The sequence below is a fragment of the Aquarana catesbeiana genome, linkage group LG12 (genome assembly GCF_042186555.1).
Source record: "Aquarana catesbeiana isolate 2022-GZ linkage group LG12, ASM4218655v1, whole genome shotgun sequence".
NCBI lineage: Eukaryota > Metazoa > Chordata > Amphibia > Anura > Ranidae > Aquarana > Aquarana catesbeiana.
The window spans coordinates 90,570,184-90,591,981 of NC_133335.1; the positions used below are offsets into that span (position 1 = coordinate 90,570,184).

The window sequence follows — 21,798 nt, forward strand, 5'->3', positions numbered from 1 at the left end:
TGGGTGTTTTTATCAGCCGAGGAGTAGCGAGAGATGTGGGGCTTCAGCTGAACATGTCTGTCGCCGGCGACTCCGCCTCCCTCACTCTAACTTTTAATAATCTTATAGCTATACTAAAGCTGGCCATACATTATACAATTTTCTTATTTAATTTCCTTTAGATTTATCTTCAGCTATGCAGTGCAAGGGCCTGCCTGATTGCATACAAATGTAAAGGGTTTAGGTTTGACCTCATATTATATGAAGTATATATTATACATATTATATAGTTTTGGCAAATCTAAAATTGTACAAGAAAATTGTATAATGTATGGCCAGCCTAAGCTTATCGATCCGTTTCCCAAAACAGTTATACACAAGACATGCCATGGTTGATAGCAGTCATTGTTGCATGTGATCGCAACTGAACTGTATGTGCATTACCATGTCTGCCATTTCATCATGGACAGCAACTTAGAACAAAGAGCAAATGTGAAATTCTATGTGTAACTGCGCAAATCTGCCACAAAGACGTTTGACATGATTCGGCAAGATAACGGCAATGCTGCATTGAGTTGTTCGAGACACTAAGTGGCACACGTGCTTCAAGAGCAAAAGAACATCACTGGAAAATGACGAGAGATCAGGAAAACCTTCAAGAAGTTCAACCCCCGAAAATGTTGAAACCATTCGGTAACTTGTGCATGATGATAGTCTGGGAAAAAAATAAATAAAAATATCGCACATAAAACTATTAGTTTAGTTTTTTCCATTTTAGAATGGGGTGTCTGGAGATTGTGCAGGATTTTAAAGGGTGCCATGACTGAAAAAAGGTTGAGAAACACTGGACTATGGAATTTAGGTTGTATAGAGGACATGACTGCAACTAATGTGCACTGCTCATTACAAATGGAAGTGAGGGGAAAAGTAGAGGTTTGGAAGCTCACTCAGGACATTACAAGGAGGCAGAAAAACACAGTAAAACGATTTAATGAAAAATAGATTACAGGGCCATTAAGTAGTGGATATGTATTGATTATTTTTGGAGAATGAGATTGTTTAGTGTCACTAACATGCAGCATACGTGATCAAAGAAGCGATTCAGTTTTCAAGCAGCAAGGCACTCAGGCAACCAGCATTTTCAGGAACATGTTAGCAGTGGAAGCCTTTGCATTTCTCCTAGCACAGGTTTTCTGTTTTTAGAAGCAGGATGGGCACAGACAACAAAATTCACTGGGTATCTGGTTTAGCATGTCTGTTACTTTGCATTTAGAATGGCCACGTTCTTCTGCAGCTTCAGAAACATCTTTAGGAAATGGTTAAGGGGTTAGATCTAAATATCTGGATTCTTTTATTTTTTTTTTGTCAGATTGGAGTTTTACCTATGACTCGTAGATGTCAAGAATAAATCAAAGTTTTTTTTCTTATACATCATGATACCCAGTGATAACTGTACAAACTAAGCCTACCATAAAAAGTGATTAAGCAAACTAAGTGTTAATAGCTCAGTAAGCAAATACTGCCTACTACTACAACTTTGGCAAGCACCCCGATAATGGGTTTGCCCTGTTACAGGCCACTAAGTAACAGTACATACATTGTTTTAGGGATCACTCACAGCAGCAGTCGAGCTTCATTCTCTGAATAACAGTCTGCCCGCATTGTGTAGGGGCAGTACTAGAATGCATCACTCCGTTTAACTTTTGCTTTTCTTTTTTTTTTTTACTTTATTGAAATTTGTATTCAACTTTATGCACTGCAGAATGTTGCTGTGTAGTGCATTACAACTAGGGTTGCCACCTCATCCCTTTAAACCTGGACACATATGAATTACACAGGTTCTGTGGCTAATTTAATGCAGATAAGGCACCAAGTGAGAACCTGTTTAATAAATATGTGTCCTGGATTAAAGGGATGAGGTGGCAACCCTAATTAAAACACACTGTACTACATAAGAATGCAACCTGTCCTGCTTTTTTTTTTTTTTTTTTTTTCGGTGTATGCCAATACAGTGCTTTGGCATGAACTGAAACAATGGGACATAAGGCTTTTCTTGTCTATGCAGTGGTATTATTCTGGACAATACTATCCAATGTAGTCCAATAGGATTGGTGTGAATGAGCCCTTAAGGGTTGCTGGTGGGTTGTGGAAAACTTAAAAGGAGTTGTAAAGTCAGAAGGTTTATTTTAATACATTCTATGCATTAAGATAAAAAGCCTTCTGTGTGCAGCAGCCCCCCTCAGCCCCCCTAATACCTACGTGAGCCCCATCTCTATCCAGCGATGTCCTCAAGACCCTTAACCGTCTGGGACTCTCTCCCCTGATTAGCTGAGACACAGCAGTGGGGCCATTGGCTCCCCCTGCTGTCAAAGTCAGTTAGCCAATCAGGAGAGAGGGGGTGGGGCCAAACCACAGCTCTGTGTCTGAATGGACACACAGAGCTGCGGCTTGACTCGGGTGCCCCCATAACAGGCTACTTGTTGTGGGGGCACTTGCCAGGAGGGGGGGCCAGGAGCAGAGAAGAGGGACCCTAGAAGAGGAGGATCCAGGCTGCCCTTTGCAAATCCACTGCACAGAGCAGGTAAGTACAACTTGTTTGTAAAGACTTGTTTTTTCTATTAAAATAACAATCAATCACTTTAAAAAGGCACTCAGGACAAGATCTGAGGAAATGAACGGTATGAAAAGTGTTTAGTATGGGAGGACTGCGTTGAGGGCATTCTTTTCTAGGCTACAACAAATATGATATGTTGGCCTGGTAACAGAGCTACTTCCATATTCATATGGGGGAGTATCAGCAGTCCTTGAAGATAGTGGCATGGAAGAGGAGCGGTGTGACAAGAACCCAGTGGGAGTCAAGTTCCTCTTTAAGGGTTGCTGGTGAGTGGTAAGAAGCCTAAAGGGCACTCAGGACAAGAGCTTTTTAAAAAAAAAAATGAACAGTATGAAAAGTACCTAGTATGGGAGGACTGAGTTGGAAGACATTCTTCCCTGTGCTAGAACAAATAATATATGTTGGGCTGGTAGCGGAGATACTCCTACATTTACAAGGGAGAGTATCTCCATTGGTGGAAACTGAAACAATAGACCTAAAGGCAAACTGTCTTGTCTATGAAGTGGGACTGCATTGGGTAGTCCCAGATATGCCACAGGTCTCTGCCAGCTCCCAAAAACCTAGTAGAGACATACTGCACTACTGCATAAATGCAGAGTGCAGCATGGAATAGGAGCAATGGTGGAAGAGGAGCGGTGGGACAAGAACCTAGTGGGAGTCAAGTTCCTCTTTAAGGGTTACTGGTGAGTGGTAGGAAGCCTAAAGGGCACTCAGGACAACTTAAAAAATTAACAGTATGAAAAGTACCTAGTATGGGAGGAATGAGTTTGAGGACATTCTTCCTGGGATAGAACAAATAACATATGTTGGGCTGGTAGCCGTGAGCAGAGATACTCTGACATTTACATGGGGGGGGGTGGATATCTCCATTGGTTCACACCAACACAGAGTTGGAAACTGACACAATAGTGCCTAGGGAAAATTGTCTTGTCTATGCAGTGGGACTGCATTGGGCAGTTCCAACAGGGTTGCAGTTTTCTGCCAGGTCCCAAAAACCTGGTAGAGACCTACCACACATCTGCATACATGCTGGATATTTAAAGATGGTGGCATGGAAGAGGAGCGGTGGTACAAGAACCTAGTGGGAGTCAAGTTCCTCTTTACGGGTTACTGGTGAGTGGTAGAAAGCCTAAAAGGACAGTCAAGACAAGAATTTAAAAAATGAACAATATGAAAAGTGCCTAGTATGGGAGGAATGAGTTAGAGTGCACTTTCTCCAAGGCCAGAGTAAATAATATATGTTGGGCTGATAGTCTTGGGTGAAGACACTCCCTCATTCAGATCTCAGTCAGAGTAGGCCTTGCAGTCCGTGACAGTTGCTGGGCAGTATATAGTCATCAGCTCAATGTTTAAACCTGCATTCACAGCACCCGACAGAAAAAAGGCTTCAATCATCAACTTCCTGAGAGGTTACTCAACGCAGAGAGTTACAGAGGAAGTCAGTGCTGGAAGAATGCAACACTGGGAAATGTACTATGCTTATTTGTTAAAGGAAGGCGAATGATAAGATTTGTGATAAAGGCATGGTTTTTTTTGGAAATGATTTTGTTGAGTCTACATAACGTTCATAGCATAGCAGTACAACTCCTAAAGAACTCCTTTACTTATATTTAATGAATTCCCATCATTAGTGTTCCAGTGTCAATGGGTCCCTAAAGTAGAACTAAATCCTCTTATCTTTTAAGCCAAAGAGGATGCCATTTTTCCTCTATTTAGACCTGCAGTTGCCATGATGCCCCACTTGTGATCAGCTATGACACCAGCCATTTTAAGAACTTCAAAGTTCACTTAGCTGGTAACTGTAACAACTATCACCATGCCTTCAATGTAGTATACACTGTGCATGCCTTAGAATGCAGAATACAACTAAATAATAATACTAAAGGTGGTGTGTTTTAAATGTATAGTTATCCTTCAAATGTACCTTAAAGGATAACTATACTTTTAAAACACACCACCTTTTTATAGGCAGGAACAATAAGCAACCCTGCAACTATAAATTATTTTCTCTGCATTTTTTCCCTGTGCTTTGAGAGCCATTGTTCCAAGTCCATGCTAATGTAAACAGGCATCAAGGAAATGATCAAATCGACCAACTTTGATGTATTCCATACCAGAGTCATAAAAAAGTATTCTGTACAGCACTGCACTTGTGTAATCACTAGAGATCACAAACTGCTAGAAGCTACAATGTGCAGGGCACATGCCAGGTTATGATCGCCAGTCATGGCATGAATGCAATGCAACATATAAATGATCATTTCAGACTTCTGCCACAGAAGACATTACATACAACTGGTAAGGGGTACACACGTGTTCCTTGTTCTAAGTCCTTGTCTGCAGTTATTGAGCAGCCATATAAATATTAAGGGGGCACTATTGTGGTATTTAACTCTATACCACAAATGTATAAAATCCCTCTGCCCAAACAATTAGATGCAAAAATACACAAAACCAATATACAATAAAATATGTGAATTAAACCATATATACTTTGAGATTGCTATATAGAATTGTTAAGTATAGTGTCAATCAGATCAAAATGGGAATGGATCACTCACCAGAACACAATGACCTATTTTACAAAAAGAAAGTCACTATGTGCTTTGTTTCTTTAAATCCTCCTTCGCTCTTTTCGCCATGCTAGCTCCTTAGATGTTGGCAAACGATCTTGCTTCAGAGAAATCCTCTTACTTAGACAAAGGCATAAGGTTTATGCAATCGTACCTCCTACACTCCACCATGGAAACCAAGAAGTGATAATAACATATAGTGTAGTATGCAGGGGTTGTGAAATAAAATTCAAGGAGGTCCGGTAACTAAAGAAAAATTTTGGCCCTGGTCCTAATCACAAGTCTATGCCATGAAAGATTGTACGTGTTGTCTTTCCTTTTTTTGGTGCAAGCCACCCTCTCTGGTGCTTTGCTTACCATTTCCTTCACACAATCTGGTGATACTCTGCAGATGTCCTCAATAGTGTCCCCCCTTACATCAGGTGCCCCTACCAGAGTAATTCACTACATTGGGTGCCCCAATCAGACTACCTCCATTGATCAGTTGCCACCATCAGAGTATCCTCTTATATCAGGTGTCCCCATCAGAGTGCCACTTTACATCAGGTATTCCCGTCAGTGTCTATTTACATCAGGTTTCTTCTTTAGAAGGCCCCCTTACATCTGGTGTCTCCATCACATCAGGTGTGTCCATCAGAGTTCATCTTTACATCAGGTGTCCCCGTCACAGTGCCACTTAACAGCAGGTGTCCTGATAAAATGTACCCATCAGCATGCCCATTATTTTATGTTAAGGGGTACTCTGATGGGTACATTTACGTTAAGGGGCATGCTAATGGGCACATTTTATTGTGCCCATGAGAGTGCCCCTTAACATAAAATAAGGGGCATTCTGATGGGCACATTTTATGTTAAGGGGCACGCTGATGGGCACTTTTTTTGTGCCCATCAGAGTGAACCTTACATTAAATGTGCCCATCAGCGTGCCCCTTAACATTAAATATGCCCATCAGAATGAACCTTAACATAAAATGTGCCTATCAGAATGCCCCTTATTTTAGGTTAAGGGGCACACTGCTGGGCATATTTTATGTTAAGGGGCACACTGTTAGCCATATTTTATGTTAAGGGGAACAGTGATAGGCAAATTTTGTTGTGCCAATCAGAGTGAACATTACATTAAATGTGCCCATCAGTGTGCCCCTTAAGAGAAAATGTGCCCATCAGTGTGCCCCTTATAGGAAAATGTGCCCATCAGTGTAGGAAACATCCCACATACCTTGAGGCAGGCAGGGATTGGGAGCCAGCAGAGGTAACAAACTTCAGAGGTAAAGAGCTGCGCCGCCGGGAGCCTTGCTGAAAGGGGCGGGGCATGCATACACATGATAACTCGCGGCCGGCAGAGTAAGAGACAAGAGCCGCAAGATGACAAAACAGCATGGGGCAAGGGTGTGACGTCGCTGCATATCTCGCGGCCTGGCCGGGAGCTGCAAGATAGTAAGCAGCAGGGAGTGGGGCGCACACGCAATGTCATTGGTTGCTGGAACGCTCGCAGTCCCAGCAACCAGAGACTGCTGAGCAGAGGAGTGGGATGTGGCACTGTACACTGGTGGCCTGACAGTCTGAACAGGAGTGTCGCTCGGTCCGTGTTTGGACCGCGGTTCGCCATTTAGTGATGGCTAGTGTAGTAGGTTTTACTTATAAATGGTTAAAACAAGCATAAAATAATGCTCACATTAAAAAGCACCTACAGATCGTCACAAATACAACCTGCCTGGAGCCGGCATGCATTCCACTGATCGGATGTTCAGGACTGGAAGTGATGCACCGGATGTTCTGCCTTACAACACGTGTTGTTAATCTGACATCATCAGGAAGCATGTGATCATTATTTTAGACTTGTTTTAACCATTTATAAATAAAACATACTACACTATATACCATTATCACTTCTTGATTTCTACGGTGGATTGGAAGAGATACGACTGGATAAACCTTATACCTGTATCTAAGTAATTAGATTTCTGCAAAATCCCTCTTCCTCCATGCCCACTAACCAGCTAAACACAATGGGGGTGGATTATTACATGAAGATTGATGGAGGCTTCACCTCCCTCTTATTCTAAGACACAGACTGGAGGGACATGACACAACCTGTAACTAGCAGAAATCTGCTCACACCATGTTATTGTAAAAAATTTATAAAGATTTGATCTCAAATATATATTTGTATGACAATTTAAAACAGTTGATTGACAGGCTGGGAGAGATCTGGGTCATGTGACAGTTATATATCGAATAGGAAAAAGGTATTTAGATTTTTTTTTTTTATTAAAATAATTACCATGATCCACATAGAGAAATAGAAGGGACAAAGTGCATAGTGAACTTCTTTTTGTAAAAGAGGTCATTGTGTTCTGGTGAGTGATCCATTCAACATGAGCACATTGGGTGTAAAGCAAATTGTGGAGGAAGTATTTTTATTGGAGAACACAGTAGAATTTTGATCTTATGGACACTATACTTAAAGTAATTATAAAGTAATTGGAAACGATCACATTGTAAAACAACCCATTCAGTTTAAAACAGAAATGAAAGGCAAAATATTTTTGCATGGGTATAAAAAAACATTAATACCTTTTTTTTAAGTGATCAATTTTCCTCTGTTCTCAGCTGCATAAGAGCTGGGGGAGGAGAAGCTGCAGCACACTGAGCGTCCCAGTGAATGGCTGTGAAGTGGAGGGCATGTCAAGACATGTCTGATCATTGAAGGAGAGTACACGCAGTTCCCAGCATAACTAGAAAACTGACCATGATGTGCACGCCTGTTTAGAGTGGTCAGTTTCTAGTAGGAAAGCAAAGGGACAGGCAGGAAGACCAGGGATATTACAAAATGGATGCAATACAAAGAACAGGATACTTTCTCACACACGTACATGGTACAGCAGGCTCATATCAGGAAAATGAAGTGTTGGGGTAGCAAACAATTCTATATAGCAGTATATATGGTTTAATTCACATATTTTATTGTATATTGGTTTTGTGGATTTTTGCATCTAATTGTTTGGGAAGAGGGCTTTGATACATTTGTGATATAGGATTAAATTGCCAGCACAATAGTGTCCCCCTAATATTTCTATTGTTCTAGAATCTATAGGGTAGATTTACACTACTGGGTGGAAGCTTATTTGATATATATTGCAGGAATTTTATGATATAATAACTATAATTCACATAGTTTGTCGCGGGGCATAAACACATTCCTTGTGCAGCCATAGACAAGAAGAACTTGAACAATGCAATGATTACACTGGCCTTGGCTTAGGCCAGGTGACAGATTTAAAGAATATGGAAGAAATAAAGCAGACATTTGAAGAGTTATGGAGTATCCCTTGATACATGAAAAGAACTATTGTGTTTTTATACAGTATAGTAACAATTTAAAGTGAACACCTGCTTAACCTATGCAAAAAGAACAAAGTGACAGCTATAGGTGAAAGAGGGCCCCTCTGTGCCTCACTACTGGTCACCTGGGCCGCCCATCACTTTTATGGACTAAATTCTGGGAGAAGAAGTAGGAAAACATACATTTCTTGCAAAGCAGATATTTGCATATCAGAGTACAGTCCAGAAGTGGATGCCCAGCAAAATGTTGTTTGTTATTCCCCCCCCACACCCCCACCCCGATTAGAACATCCTAAAGTTCCCTTTCTACTGTCCAGACTTGTACGTAACAGCAAAACTGCAGCAGAGAAATACCAGGGGACTTCCCCTTTCAGGCAACACTGTACTGTGTGGCAAAGCTGTGTAAATCTCAAGACTGGATGGACAGAAAAATAAATCCTTTGCCAGGTAAAACAGCTTTCATATGTATTCCATCTGTGTCTTGAGCTGTTTGCCAGACATTCGGCTTTAACTGAACAACAGCAGTCATTCAGCAGGGATGCTGATAACATAACCTGATATACTGATGACTACTAAAGCAAACATTTGCACATCTGCATTACAAATACAATATGTGATTATGGTTCAGGCATATAATGAAACACTTCAAAAGTACGCTTACTGAAAATACACTTTGCTATGGGCCAGTTTACACCCTAGAAAACGCAGTCCGGATGCATTCCAGATACTTTTCTGCATGTGCGTTTTTGACGTGTTCCAGTGCATTTTTTCGCCTTCTTTTTTCTTAAGGACCAGTTCACACCACATGCAGTCCAGTGCTTTTTTTGTTCTGCATCAAAAACGCATTGAAAGTAGTTTATATGGTTTCCAATGGCATAGTTCACACCAGTGCGGTCAGCTCCAAAAAAAAAAAAAAAAAGTAGAACATGCTGCATTTTTCCTGTACTGTACTGGAACATAGTAAAACACATCTGAAACGCACTGGAACATATATAAAAAAAAAAAAAAAACGCACTGGACCCCAATATAGTAAAAGAAAAAAAGCACCTGAAATGCATCCGGAACACATCAAAAACACGCATGCAGAAATGCAATTGGAACGGATCTGGAGTGCATTTTTGTAGTGTGAACCAGCCCTAACTTTAACGGCCATGGCCAGTTCACACCACACGCAGTCCAGTGCATTTTTCTGCATCAAAAACGCATTGAAAGTAGGTTATATGGTTTTGAATGGAATAGTTCACACCAGTGCTTGCATTCCAGTGCGTTCCAGTACCAGAAAAAAAAAGTAGAAATTTTTTCCTGCACTGGACTGTACTGGAACGCTGTAAAAAGCATCAAAAACGCACTGGAACACACAGGTCCTTATTATTTAAGGTTAGGAAAAAAAAAAGAGGGGGAAAAATGCACTGGACTGCATCAAGCCCTGGAACGGATCAAAAACACGCATGCAGAAAAGCACCTGGAACGCACCCAGACTGCGTTTCTATGGTGTGAACTGGCCCTAAGGATATGTGTGTTCAAGTGCGTTTTTTGATGCATTTTACTGCATTCAAGTACAGTCCAGTGCAAGAGAAATGCAGCAGAAGGACACAGCGATCACAGAGCATGCCCAATGCACACCCCAGGGGGAGCGCAGGAGGCGTGTTCTGGGAAGACGTCCTCCCAGAACAACAGAGCAGCACTGTAGCCATCTTTCGGATATGGCACTGTACTGAAGTGGTTAAAGTAAACCTGTCATGAGAAAAATAAAAGGATTGTCACTGATGACCTCATCAATAAAACACTAGTTGCCTAGTTCTTATGCTGACTTACCAGCTCCAATAGTTTGACTTACTGCCCTGGAACAAGTAAGCAGATCAAATAAGTCAGATATTCAGATACTTGTTCTTCCAGGTCAGTGATTCAAAGCGTTAAAAGCAAAATGGACATTGTGACAGCCATGTGACAGAATGGAAGGTCAGCAGCAGCATCTTCCATGTATCGGTCATGACAGGTTTCCTTTAAAGAAGAACTCTAACTAGTACAATTCTGTTTTACATTACCAATATGTGTGAAATGTACTGTGCTGCTGATAATTTACCAATGTGAATTGCCACCAATGCTCCAGCTACTTCTTACAGCGGGTTTCCTTTCTTCTTACAGGCTCTCAAAGTAAACCTGTGGCCCTGCCTGGTACTGTGGCCCCGGGTCCTAATGTTGGCTATGCACGGATGAATAAAAAAAATGATTGCTTCTACATTCTCTCAATTCAAAGATACTTCCTTCAAATACCAAAGTTCAATTTAGTTCAAAAAGATTGAATTTAGCGCTAGAACCCATCATTCTTTTTGATAAAAAAAAAAAATAAAAATTTGTTCACAGCAGTGCCTTTCTGAAGGACACAGTTATTGCATTATACGTTATAGCGAACCATTGTATCATCGTGTGTAGACCAGAATTGGGCTCCTTTCACATGGGGCAGGGGGTGGTAAAAAACAGGCAGTCAAGCCGTCGATTTACCACCCCCTGACCATCCGCTGCAACTGGACAGGGTTTTACACAATGCTTTATGGCTGTGGTAATTTTAACAGGAGGTACTGCCTGTCAAACTCACCCATTAAGGTCAATGGGAACTTACCCAAACACTTGGCTTGCGGTTACATCATGGTATTTCAATACAAAATCCCCCTGAACATTTGGCAGCCACTGCTCTAGCCCCCACTACAGATCACTTTTCAGAGGTGGTAGACACTGCCACTCATGTGAAGACATCCTGCTAACATACTTACCATTTATCCCACCGCCTCTGGTGTGCCCAATTTTGTATTGGCCAGCAAGCCTACTTGTCACATTCAGTAGCCAATAAAGAGGTTCGGGGGGGGGGGGGGGGGGGGGGGGGCTTTGTGCGCTTCCCAGAAGTTCTGATGGTACCCTAGAAATAATGCGTGCATGTCATCAAGAACCTGGGGATGTCTTCTTTTAGAACCCGCTAAACTAATTCCAACAGGTGACCTCCTCTCTGATGGGGCTTGGGCTTAGCAACCAAGAGACTGATGTCACCAGTCCAACTAGTCACCCACAGGGCTGATTTCAGTGCTGGCTGAAAGGGACAGTTGGGAAGGTGAGTAGAAGGGGATCAGCAGGGGTCCATTGCAGACATTCACACTTTGTACTGCAGGAGCAAGGTGACAGGTTCTCTTTGGGAATCAATCAGAAAAAACAATACCTACTACACATATCTGTAAAAGTTTTCATTTCTTCAGGTCATGTTATACCTACAACTAGTTAGTCACATTCAGTCACAAACTTAACCACTTGAGCTCTGGAAGATTTTACCCCCTTCATGACCAGGCCATTTTTTGCTCTTCAGCACTGGTAATTCTGTGGTCACGCAACACTGTGCCCAAAGAAAATGTATATCATTTATTTTCACACAAATACAGCTTTCTTTTGGCGGTATTTGATCATTACTGGGTTTTTATTTTTAGCGAAATAAACTAAAAGGTCCAAAATTTAAAAAAAAAAAAAAAAATATATATATTTTTTACTTTCTGCTATAAAACATATCCAAAAAAAAATAATCTAAATGTCTTCATAAATTTATGCCAAAATGTATCCTGCTACATGTCTTTGGAAAAAAAAAAATAAAAAAATAAGCGTATATTGATTAATTTGTATGAAAGTTATAGCATCTACAAAACTATGGTGTATATATACAGGATTTTTTTACATAGTAGTGATGGCAGTGATCAGCGACTTATAGTGGGACTGCGATAGTGTGGGAGGCAACTGACGCTAATCGACACTAATACAGTGATCAGTGCTAATATTATACACTGTCACTGTACTACTGACACTGGCTGGGAAGAGGTTAACATCTAAGGACAATCAAAGGGTTAACTGTGTGTCTAACAAGTGTAATGTATGTAAAGTGTGCTGCTTTTATTAGGCAATGTTACTGTTTTTACTCACTGTTCTGCAGGGAGAAAAAAAACAAAAAAAAACAGCTACATTGCTGCTCTCCATAGAAAGCCCTGTGTAGTTTACCAACACAGAGCTCTCTTCTGTCATTTGCTCAGCCAGTCAGCAGGACCTGGCCATAAATCATTGGCTGGGACCCACTGATTGGCTTGTGCTAAAGCAAATGACAGCAAAGCCAGGGTGGCGGGTGTGCACCCCTTACCTGGACATGCTGGATCACATAGTGCAGTAAGCCCTTGTTCACATTGCCGTGACTCTGATATTTGACATCCCTGCGTGACTTCATGGTGGCTTCCACACAACTTCTTTAACAAGAGTCAATGCAAGTTGTGTTGAAGTCACACCAAAAGTAGTACAGGAACTTTTCTAAGTTGGAGCGACTTGAGTCACACCGATTAGAACAGTTCTGTTGTCGTTAATGGGGGGCGTGACTTGACATGCGACTTTGAACTATAAAGTCACATGACAAGTTGTGACAATGTGAACCCAGGGCTAAAGCTACAGGAGAAGACATTCTGAAGTCATCCAAACAGCTTCCTCAGTTCTAATTAGTGTCAGGAACATTTTCCATCACTTATAGCCACACATCTGTCTCACAGAAGGTGTCAAGCAGACCACCTATATCAGACAGGAACAAGCATCTCTAAATAGGGAGCCTTCATTGCCACCTGTCACCTAGGTTCACACAAGACATTCCAAGTTCTTGGACCCCTTCTCTTCTCCATCTACTCCTCCTCCCTTGGTCACTTGATAACTTCCCACAGCTTCAAATACCATCTCTATGCCAGTGACATCCAAATCTATATCTTCTCCTCAGCTCTTCAATCTCCTCTCAGATTACTGACATATCATCATGGATGTCGCACCACTTCCTCAAACTGAGCTGGTAATATTCCACCTCCCGCGTCCCCTCCATGACTTTTCCATCAAGATCAATAATTCCATCACTCCCTTACGCCAGGGCTCCAAATCCAATCACTGTTAAAAGCTTGACTTCACCTCCGTAACATCTCTGTCCATGGAGCACGCGGTTTAGGTGTAGAGGTGTGGGCTTTCAGGGCTAAAACAGGTGCGGAGCAGGCCTCTCATCTGCTTGTCAATGGTCCTCAGAAAAGCAATCTACTAAAGATTGCTCTTCAGAGGGGCAGCGAGGGCTGTCACTTCTGTAGACGAGCCCTCAGCCACTTCAAAACTGGGCACTTTCACCCCCTTCCTGCCCAGGGTAATTTTCAGCTTTTAGTGCGTTTGAATGACAATTGCATGCATGCACATGAAACGTTTATCCTTTTTTTTTTTTTTTTTTTTAAAGAAAGATAGAGCTTTTTTGGGGGTATTTAATCACCACTAGAGTTTTATTCTTTCGCTAAATAAACAAAAAATAAAAATAGTTTTTCTCAGTTTTTTTTGAAAATTTTGCAAATAAGTGATTCATATTATTCACTGATGTGCGTGGACAAAGTTGCACTAATGGGCACTGAAGAGGTTGCACTGATGGGAACTGATAAGGAGGCACTGACAAGGTTACGCTGATAAGGAGGCACTGACGAGGTTGCACTGATGGGCACCGATAAGGAGGCGCTGATGAGGTGGCACTGATAAGGAGGCACTAACAAGGCTGCACTGATGGGCACTGATAAGGTGGCACTGATAAGGAGGCACTGATATGGTTGCGTTGATTATCAGGGCACTGATGTGGCTACACAGATTATCAGTGTAAATGCTCTATTCACTGTGCCCTGACAAATCGGCTCTCCTTTTCGCCTGGGATTGGACTCACATTGGCTGATCACATGATAAAGGGCCGCTGTAATTTGCCTTTACCTGATCTGTGATCTGCTGTGTCCAAGCCACACAGAGGTTACAGGCTGTGCCCCCAGAAGTGGAAAGCTTTGCTGTAGGCATTTATAGACAATAGTGGAGGCATAAAGTGGTTAAAGCCCCACTTCAGGAAGAAAAAAAACTGACCCTCTCCTCTGCACATTGCAAAGATTTAATGCTTAAATTGGAGCTAAACTTTACTTTCCTCCAATGGTCCCCGTGCCTCACCAGCATCTTCTGCTGGTTGCTGGTCTTTGGCTCTCTTCATTGGCCAGTGTGGGATGATGTCACACCTGTGCATGCATTGCAGCACACAGGGACTATACTGGAGATGTAAGCGGAGCGGTGCCTGGGCCGCTCAGTTTACATGCTGGAAAAGATAATGACCATACTTCTTGCTTTGACAGGCTTCCTCCATCTGTATGGCTGGTCCTCTGAAACCTCTTCTCCAAGGCGCACTGGCTGACTGTTGCATGCCAATGTCATCATGTACAATGCAGGGCCAACAGCCCTGCATTGTATGTGAAGACAGTGGGGGCCCGCCCACAACATGGAGGTTTGGAGAGTGCTGGAACAAGGAATAAGGTAGGAATTACACCTTTATTCTTTTACCCCCTAGACTTAAAGCAGCACTCTCTTGTGGGACCTGAGCCCTGCAGCACATATGTACAAAGGGCAGAGAGAGGGTCTCCTCTAGAAAAGTGCAGCACAAATAAAGTAAGGTGGATGGGGGAGGGGGCAGGGCAACACAAGATGTCATTTAAGTAGAGAGGGGGGATGGCACTGCAAGGGTTTATTTTCCATGATATTAACCACTTGCCGACTGCCTGCCCGCATTTTACTAGGGACGGGCAGCTCCTACAGGCACAGCAATGAACCTGTACATGGGCACTGTCTTCCGGGTTCAGGGTATGTGTGTGCACCAAGCCCCTTCCCCCTGACAGACTCCTGCTTTGATTGGACATAGCAAGATTTTGTCCACAAATTTCAGACCACGATTCATGACCGGGACCTGCTGATCGGCTGTGTCCAATCACAGCCCAGATCCCTGTGTTGACAAACCACACAGGGCATAGTCTGTTTCTTCTCCCTGCAAAACAGGGAGAACGAACAAACAGATTTTTAGTAAAAAGCAGCACAAATTACACACGTTAACACTTGCTAGGCACAGCCAGTGTCAGTACAGTGACAGTGTATAGTATTAGCACTGATCACTGTATTAGTGTCACTGGTGAGGTCAGTGGCAGTTAGTGTCAGATTGCCTGCCACACCATCACAGTCCCACACACATTGATAGATAATATATATATATACACACAAACACACATTATAATAAATTCCAGTTTATACACCATAGTTTGTAGATGCTATAACTTTCACTTAAACCAAAATTCACTTATTGGGATTTTTTTTTCACCATGTAGACATGTAGCAGAATAAATTTTGGCCTAAATTTATGAAGAAATTAGATTTTATTGGATATGCTTTATAGCAGTAAGTACAAAAAATATTGTTTTTGTCTTTAAAAATGTTTGGTCTTTTTTTTTTTTTAAATAAAAAGTAAAGCAAAAATAATATAAGTTTCATTTGCGTACAGCATTGCACCACGCAATTACCAGTTAAAGTAACGCAGTGCCGAAAAGCAAAACGCAGCCTGGTCATGAAGGGGGGTAAAACCTTCCGGTGGTTAAAGAGGAGCTCCAAACTCCTTCAGCAGCTATAAAATACTGTACAAATACCGGAGCTGCTGACTTTTAATATTAGGACACTTACCTGTCCAGTAAGGATGAGCTCCGGCGTGTTCGCACAGCCCACCTGCAGAGCCCGCCAGGAAGTCAGCACTGTGCTAATCACAGGCAGTGAGACATTGTCCTGATGTGCGGCTGCAGAGATTGGAAATGTCTCACTGCCTGTGATTAGCGCAGTGCCGACTTCCTGGCGGGATCTGCACGTGGGCTGTGCGAACACGCCGGAGCTCATCCTTACTGTCCAGGGATCCAACGATGTCCTAACCCAAGCCCATTCTATCAATCGGCTCTCGGGTGCTGCCGCCGCCATCTCGGCTGAGGGAAACCAGCAGTGAACCCTTAGAGCCCTTTCACACTGACAGCGCGGCCGCGTTAGCGGTAAAGCACTAGCGCTTGGGCTTTCACACTGGGATTGCAGATGAGGCTTTTTTCAGGGGCTATTTTTAGCGCTAAAGCTCCTGAAAAACGCCTCTTGTGTGAAAGGGGTCTTATAGCTTCGCAGCCAGTTCCCTGCAGTGTTTTGTGAATGGGCCGGTGGCAGGGGGCCTAACTTCAGGCTGATCTCCCCGTGGCGAACTCACCCAGAAGTGGGAGCAGGTAGCTGTCAAAACCAAGTACCCACCCCCCAAAGGTGCCAAATGTGACAGTGTAGGGGGGAGGAGGAGGCGGCAGACACCCTTTTGGGTGGAGCTCCACTTTAAAGCGGCACTCCAGGCAGATATAAAAGACATAAAATAGTGCTGATCTGTAACCATGAATACATCACTAGGTGGATTTTTAAAATGAACGCCCCTGAGTGTGACCTGGTGTCAGCCCCTTACAGTCCTTGTACAGTAGGCCTGGGGTGTGAGAGAAAGTGTCAACACAACCAGCTACAATGCTTGACAATAAGCATGCTGATAGGAGGAGAGAGCAGAGTGACAGGGAGATGAGCCTATCACTGTGCTGCTTCTCCTTTATACCATCTATTCCCAGGATGACCACCACACTGAGGACATCTAGTGTCAGAAGCTAGTAGTGCAGGCAGGGGCAGTCTTGACTGAAGGCGACTAGTATTGTATGATCCCTCTGTAGAGCCATTCCTTGTATCCGTTATAATGAATACTCCCCCCATGTTATCCGCTCCCTGACCTTCTCATGTACAAGGAGAGCCCTGCGATACAAAGGTGACCCCGGGAACAAGGACATACCAGCCGCCGTCTTTGTCCTACCTGCCCCCGGCTGGTCCTCCACACACGGCACTCTACCTCTGGGACACGCCGCTCACTGCCCCGTCCAGCCTGAAGCAGGAGCAACGGGGCGGGGCGGATCCGGGCAACTCCTTCCCTGCCAGACTCTAGGGAACGGCCACGTACCATTCACACACAGAGCCGGGCCTTCCTCCCATACTGTACACAATGTAATGACAGGGACAGCAACACTACCTCCCCCCCTATACTTTACACAATGACACTGTCCCGTCCTCCCATACTGTACACACTACTTTATGATCTTATTCCACACAACCCCCGGGGGCACTACCACCGCTGTCCCGGGGGGCGCTATCCCACATGGCTTCTGTATAATACAGCAGTGTGGACGGTTCTCTCTGACCAACCCCGCCTACTTCGTTTTGGTACAGTCCACAAACGCTGGGCTTCTCCCGGAAGTTGACACTGTTTCCTAGCAACAAGATGTCTGCTGAGGGCAGGTGAGTGCTGCTTCTCTTCTACTCTGTATTATTTCATTTTATTATTAAATACCCCACACAGAGGGCTGGGCAGGTGAGTGCTGCTTTTCTTCTACTCTATATTATTTCATTTTATTATTAAAGACCCCACACAGAGGGTTTAGTGTGTTCACGGCTCTAACAGTGGTCCTTTTCTTTTCCCCTGCGCTAAGCCTCGGTTCACATATGTGTGGCGAATTTGTGCGCACACATCGTGGGTGCGGCAGACCATTCATTTGAATACGCCATTGTACCCCTGAGAAACGCAGAGAAAAAAGTCCCAGACCCATTCTAACATTCCTCTTCTACAGCTGAGTGAAGTTGGCACCCTGTGTTTGTAAAACCTGAATAAAAATATACCATTGGTTTGTGCCACAAAAAACAAGCATTTGTGCCAGTTCGGTTTCTGAGATATTAAACATTCAATTTAATGCAAGCTCCGCCCACTTTGCACCCCATGTTGCTGAATTAAAAAAAAAAAAAAATAATTTTTGTTCCAGAGAACCCCCAAACATTAAATAAGATAGATAATTTTATTTATTTGTTTATTTTTTTACATAGAGGCCCCAGGGAATACAATGGTGGGTGTTGCAATTTTGTATCCCATGAGAAACACAGGGGAAAAGTCCCAGGCCAATTCTAACATTCCTCTCCTACATGAAAAAAATCCAAATTTTTGTGCTAGAAAGTTTCTTAGAACCCCCAAAGATACATACACATTTAGCAAAGAGCCGATCAAAGCTGATCCCGGTGGGACGGAAGAGCCTGAGCAAGCCATGGCAGGAGGGGGAGACATCCCCTTCCGCTGCTTGTAAAAGCAATTCAGTGGCTAGTTAGCCACTAGGATTGCTTTGACAAGAGAGCCGGCTCCAAGAAATGGTATTGGGGTGATGCCTGCATCTGTAGGCATCATCCCAGAATAACCACCCAAAGTCCAGCGACATACGGGTACATCGCTGGTCTGGAACTGGTTAAACACAAATTTTTTTTGGGGGGAAAAAAAAAACATTTTAATGAATTTTAGTGGTGTTATGCCAAGCAAATAGGTACCTAACATGTCACACTTTAAAATTGTGTACGCCTGTGGAACGGTGCCAAACAAACTACGGTACCTAAAAATCTCCATAGGCTTTAAAAGCTTTTATAGGTTATCAGTTTAGAGTTACACTGGAGGTCCGGTGCTAGAATTATTGCTCTTGCTCTGACATTGGCGATACCTCACATGTGTGCTGCAATCACTGTTTACATATGCGCGTGGGACTTGTGTATTTATTCGCCTTTGTGCAAATGAATATTCACTGTCTCTTTCATATTTTTTTTTTAACCACTTCAGCCCCGGAAGGATTTACCCCCTTCCTGACCAGAGCACTTTTTACAATTTGGCACTGCGTCGCTTTAACTGCTAATTGCGCGGTCATGCAATGCTGTAACCAAACGAAATTTGCGTCCTTTTCTTCCCACAAATAGAGCTTTCTTTTGATGGTATTTGATCACCTCTGCCGTTTTTATTTTTTGCGCTATACACGGAAAAAGACCGAAAATTTTGAAAAATGATATTTTCTACTTTTTGTTCTAAAAAAAATCCAATAAACTCAATTTTAGTCATACATTTAGGCCAAAATGTATTTGGCCACATGTCTTTGGTAAAAAAAATGTCAATAAGTGTATATTTATTGGTTTGCGCAAAAGTTATAGCGCCTACAAACTAGGGTACATTTTCTGGAATTTACACAGTCTTTAATTTATGACTGCCTATGTCATTTCTTGAGGTGCTAAAATGACAGGGCAGTACAAAACCCCCACAAATGACCCCATTTTGGAAAGTAGACACCCCAAGGAAATTGCTGAGAGGCATGTTGAGCCCATTGAATATTCATTTTTTTTGTCCCAAGTGATTGAATAATGAAAAAAAAAAAAAAAAAAAAAAACAAAATTACAAAAAGTTGTCACTAAATGATATATTGCTCACACAGGCCATGGGCCTATGTGGAATTGCACCCCAAAATACATTTAGCTGCTTCTCCTGAGTATGGGGATACCACATGTGTGGGACTTTTTGGGAGCCTAGCCGCATACGGGGCCCCGAAAACCAATCACTGCCTTCAGGATTTCTAAGGGCGTACATTTTTGATTTTACTCCTCACTACCTATCACAGTTTCGGAGGCCATGGAATGCCCAGGTGGCACAAAACCCCCCCAAATGACCCCATTTTGGAAAGTAGACACCCCAAGCTATTTGCTGAGAGGCATGGTGAGTATTTTGCAGCTCTCATTTGTTTTTGAAAATGAAGAAAGACAAAAAAAAAAATTTTTTTTTTCTTTTTTTAATTTTCAAAACTTTGTGACAAAAAGTGAGGTCTGCAAAATACTCACTATACCTCTCAGCAAATAGCTTGGGGTGTCTACTTTCCAAAATGGGGTCATTTGGGGGGGGGGTTTGTGCCACCTGGGCATTCCATGGCCTCCGAGACTGTGATAGGCAGTGAAGAGTGAAATCAAAAATTTACGCCCTTAGAAAGCCTGAAGGCGGTGCTTGGTTTTCGGGGTCCCATACGTGGCTAGGCTCCCAAAAAGTCTCACACATGTGGTATCCCCGTACTCAGGAGAAGCAACAGAATGTATTTTGGGGTGTAATTTCACATATTCCCATGGCATGTTTGAGCAATATATCATTTAGTGACAACTTTGTGCAAAAAAAAAAAAAAATAATAATAATTTGTCTCTTTCCCGCAACTTGTGTCACAATATAAAATATTCCATGGACTCGACATGCCTCTCAGCAAATAGCTTGGGGTGTCTACTTTCCAAAATGGGGTCATTTGGGGGGGTTTTGAACTGTCCTGGCATTTTATGCACAACATTTAGAAGCTTATGTCACACATCACCCACTCTTCTAACCACTTGAAGACAAAGCCCTTTCTGACACTTTTTGATTACATGAAAAAATTATTTTTTTTTGCAAGAAAATTACTTTGAACCCCCACACATTATATATTTTTTTAAAGCAAATGCCCTACAGATTAAAATGGTGGGTGTTTAATTTTTTTTTTTCACACAGTATTTGCGCAGCGATTTTTCAAACGCATTTTTTGGGGAAAAAACACACTTTTTTACATTTTAATGCACTAAAACACACTATATTGCCCAAATGTTTGATGAAATAAAAAAGATGATCTTAGGCCGAGTACATGGATACCAAACATGACATGCTTTACAACTGTGCACAAACGTGCAGTGACAACAAAATAAATACATTTTTAAAAGCCTTTAAAAGCCTTTACAGGTTACCACTTTAGATTTACAGAGGAGGTCTACTGCTAAAATTACTGCCCTCGATCTGACCGTCGCGGTGATACCTCACATGCATGGTGCAATTGCTGTTTACATTTGACGCCAGACCGACGCTTGCGTTCGCCTTAGCGCGAGAGCAGGGGGGACAGGGGTGCTTGTTTTTTTTTTTTTTTTTTTTCTTTATTATTTTTTTGCTTTTTTATCTTATTTTAAAACTGTTCCTTTCATTTTTTTTTTTTTTTAATCATTTTTATTGTTATCTCAGGGAATGTAAATATCCCCTATGATAGCAATAGGTAGTGACAGGTACTCTTTTTTGAAAAAATTGGGGTCTATTAGACCCTAGATTTCTCCTCTGCCCTCAAAGCATCTGACCACACCAAGATCGGTGTGATAAAATGCTTCCCCAATTTCCCAATGGCGCTATTTACATCCGGCGAAATCTAAGTCATAAAATGCTCGTAGCTTCCGGTTTCTTAGGCCATAGAGATGTTTGGAGCCACTCTGGTCTCTGATCAGGTCTATGGTCAGCTGGCTGAATCACCGGCTGCATTCTCAGGTTCCCTGTTGAGACAGGAGAGCCAGAGAAAAACACGGAAGACGGTGGGGGGGGGGGGCATTCTCTCCCACTGCTTGTAAAAGCAGTCTAGAGGCTAATTAGCCGCTAGGATTGCTTCTACATGAAAGCCGACCGCTGGCTGAAAAGAATGATACCAAGATGATACCTAAACCTGCAAGCATCATTCTGGTATAACCACT

At 42.6% G+C, this 21,798-nt stretch overlaps 2 protein-coding genes across 5 annotated transcripts in view; one reads left to right on the forward strand and one right to left on the reverse strand.

Annotated features, from left to right (window-relative positions):
• The window catches only part of TBC1D16 (TBC1 domain family member 16), a 241,513-nt gene extending 224,124 nt beyond the window's left edge, over positions 1-17,389 (reverse strand). Inside the window, exon 1 of one of the 4 annotated variants that reach the window (XM_073608200.1) lies at positions 17,252-17,389. The gene's annotated coding sequence lies outside the window, so the exon portion shown is untranslated. Of the gene's footprint in view, positions 1-5,154; positions 5,327-17,230 lie in introns of those variants that run through there. The other 3 variants (XM_073608201.1, XM_073608204.1, XM_073608202.1) reach the window with 3 other exon arrangements.
• Positions 17,390-17,524: 135 nt separating this feature from the next.
• CCDC40 (coiled-coil domain 40 molecular ruler complex subunit) overlaps positions 17,525-21,798 on the forward strand; it is a 176,271-nt gene continuing 171,997 nt past the window's right edge. Inside the window, exon 1 of the mRNA XM_073608199.1 lies at positions 17,525-17,730. Within this exon, the coding sequence (XP_073464300.1) occupies positions 17,714-17,730 (17 nt within the window). The 5' untranslated portion in view covers positions 17,525-17,713. The remainder of the gene's footprint in view (positions 17,731-21,798) is intronic.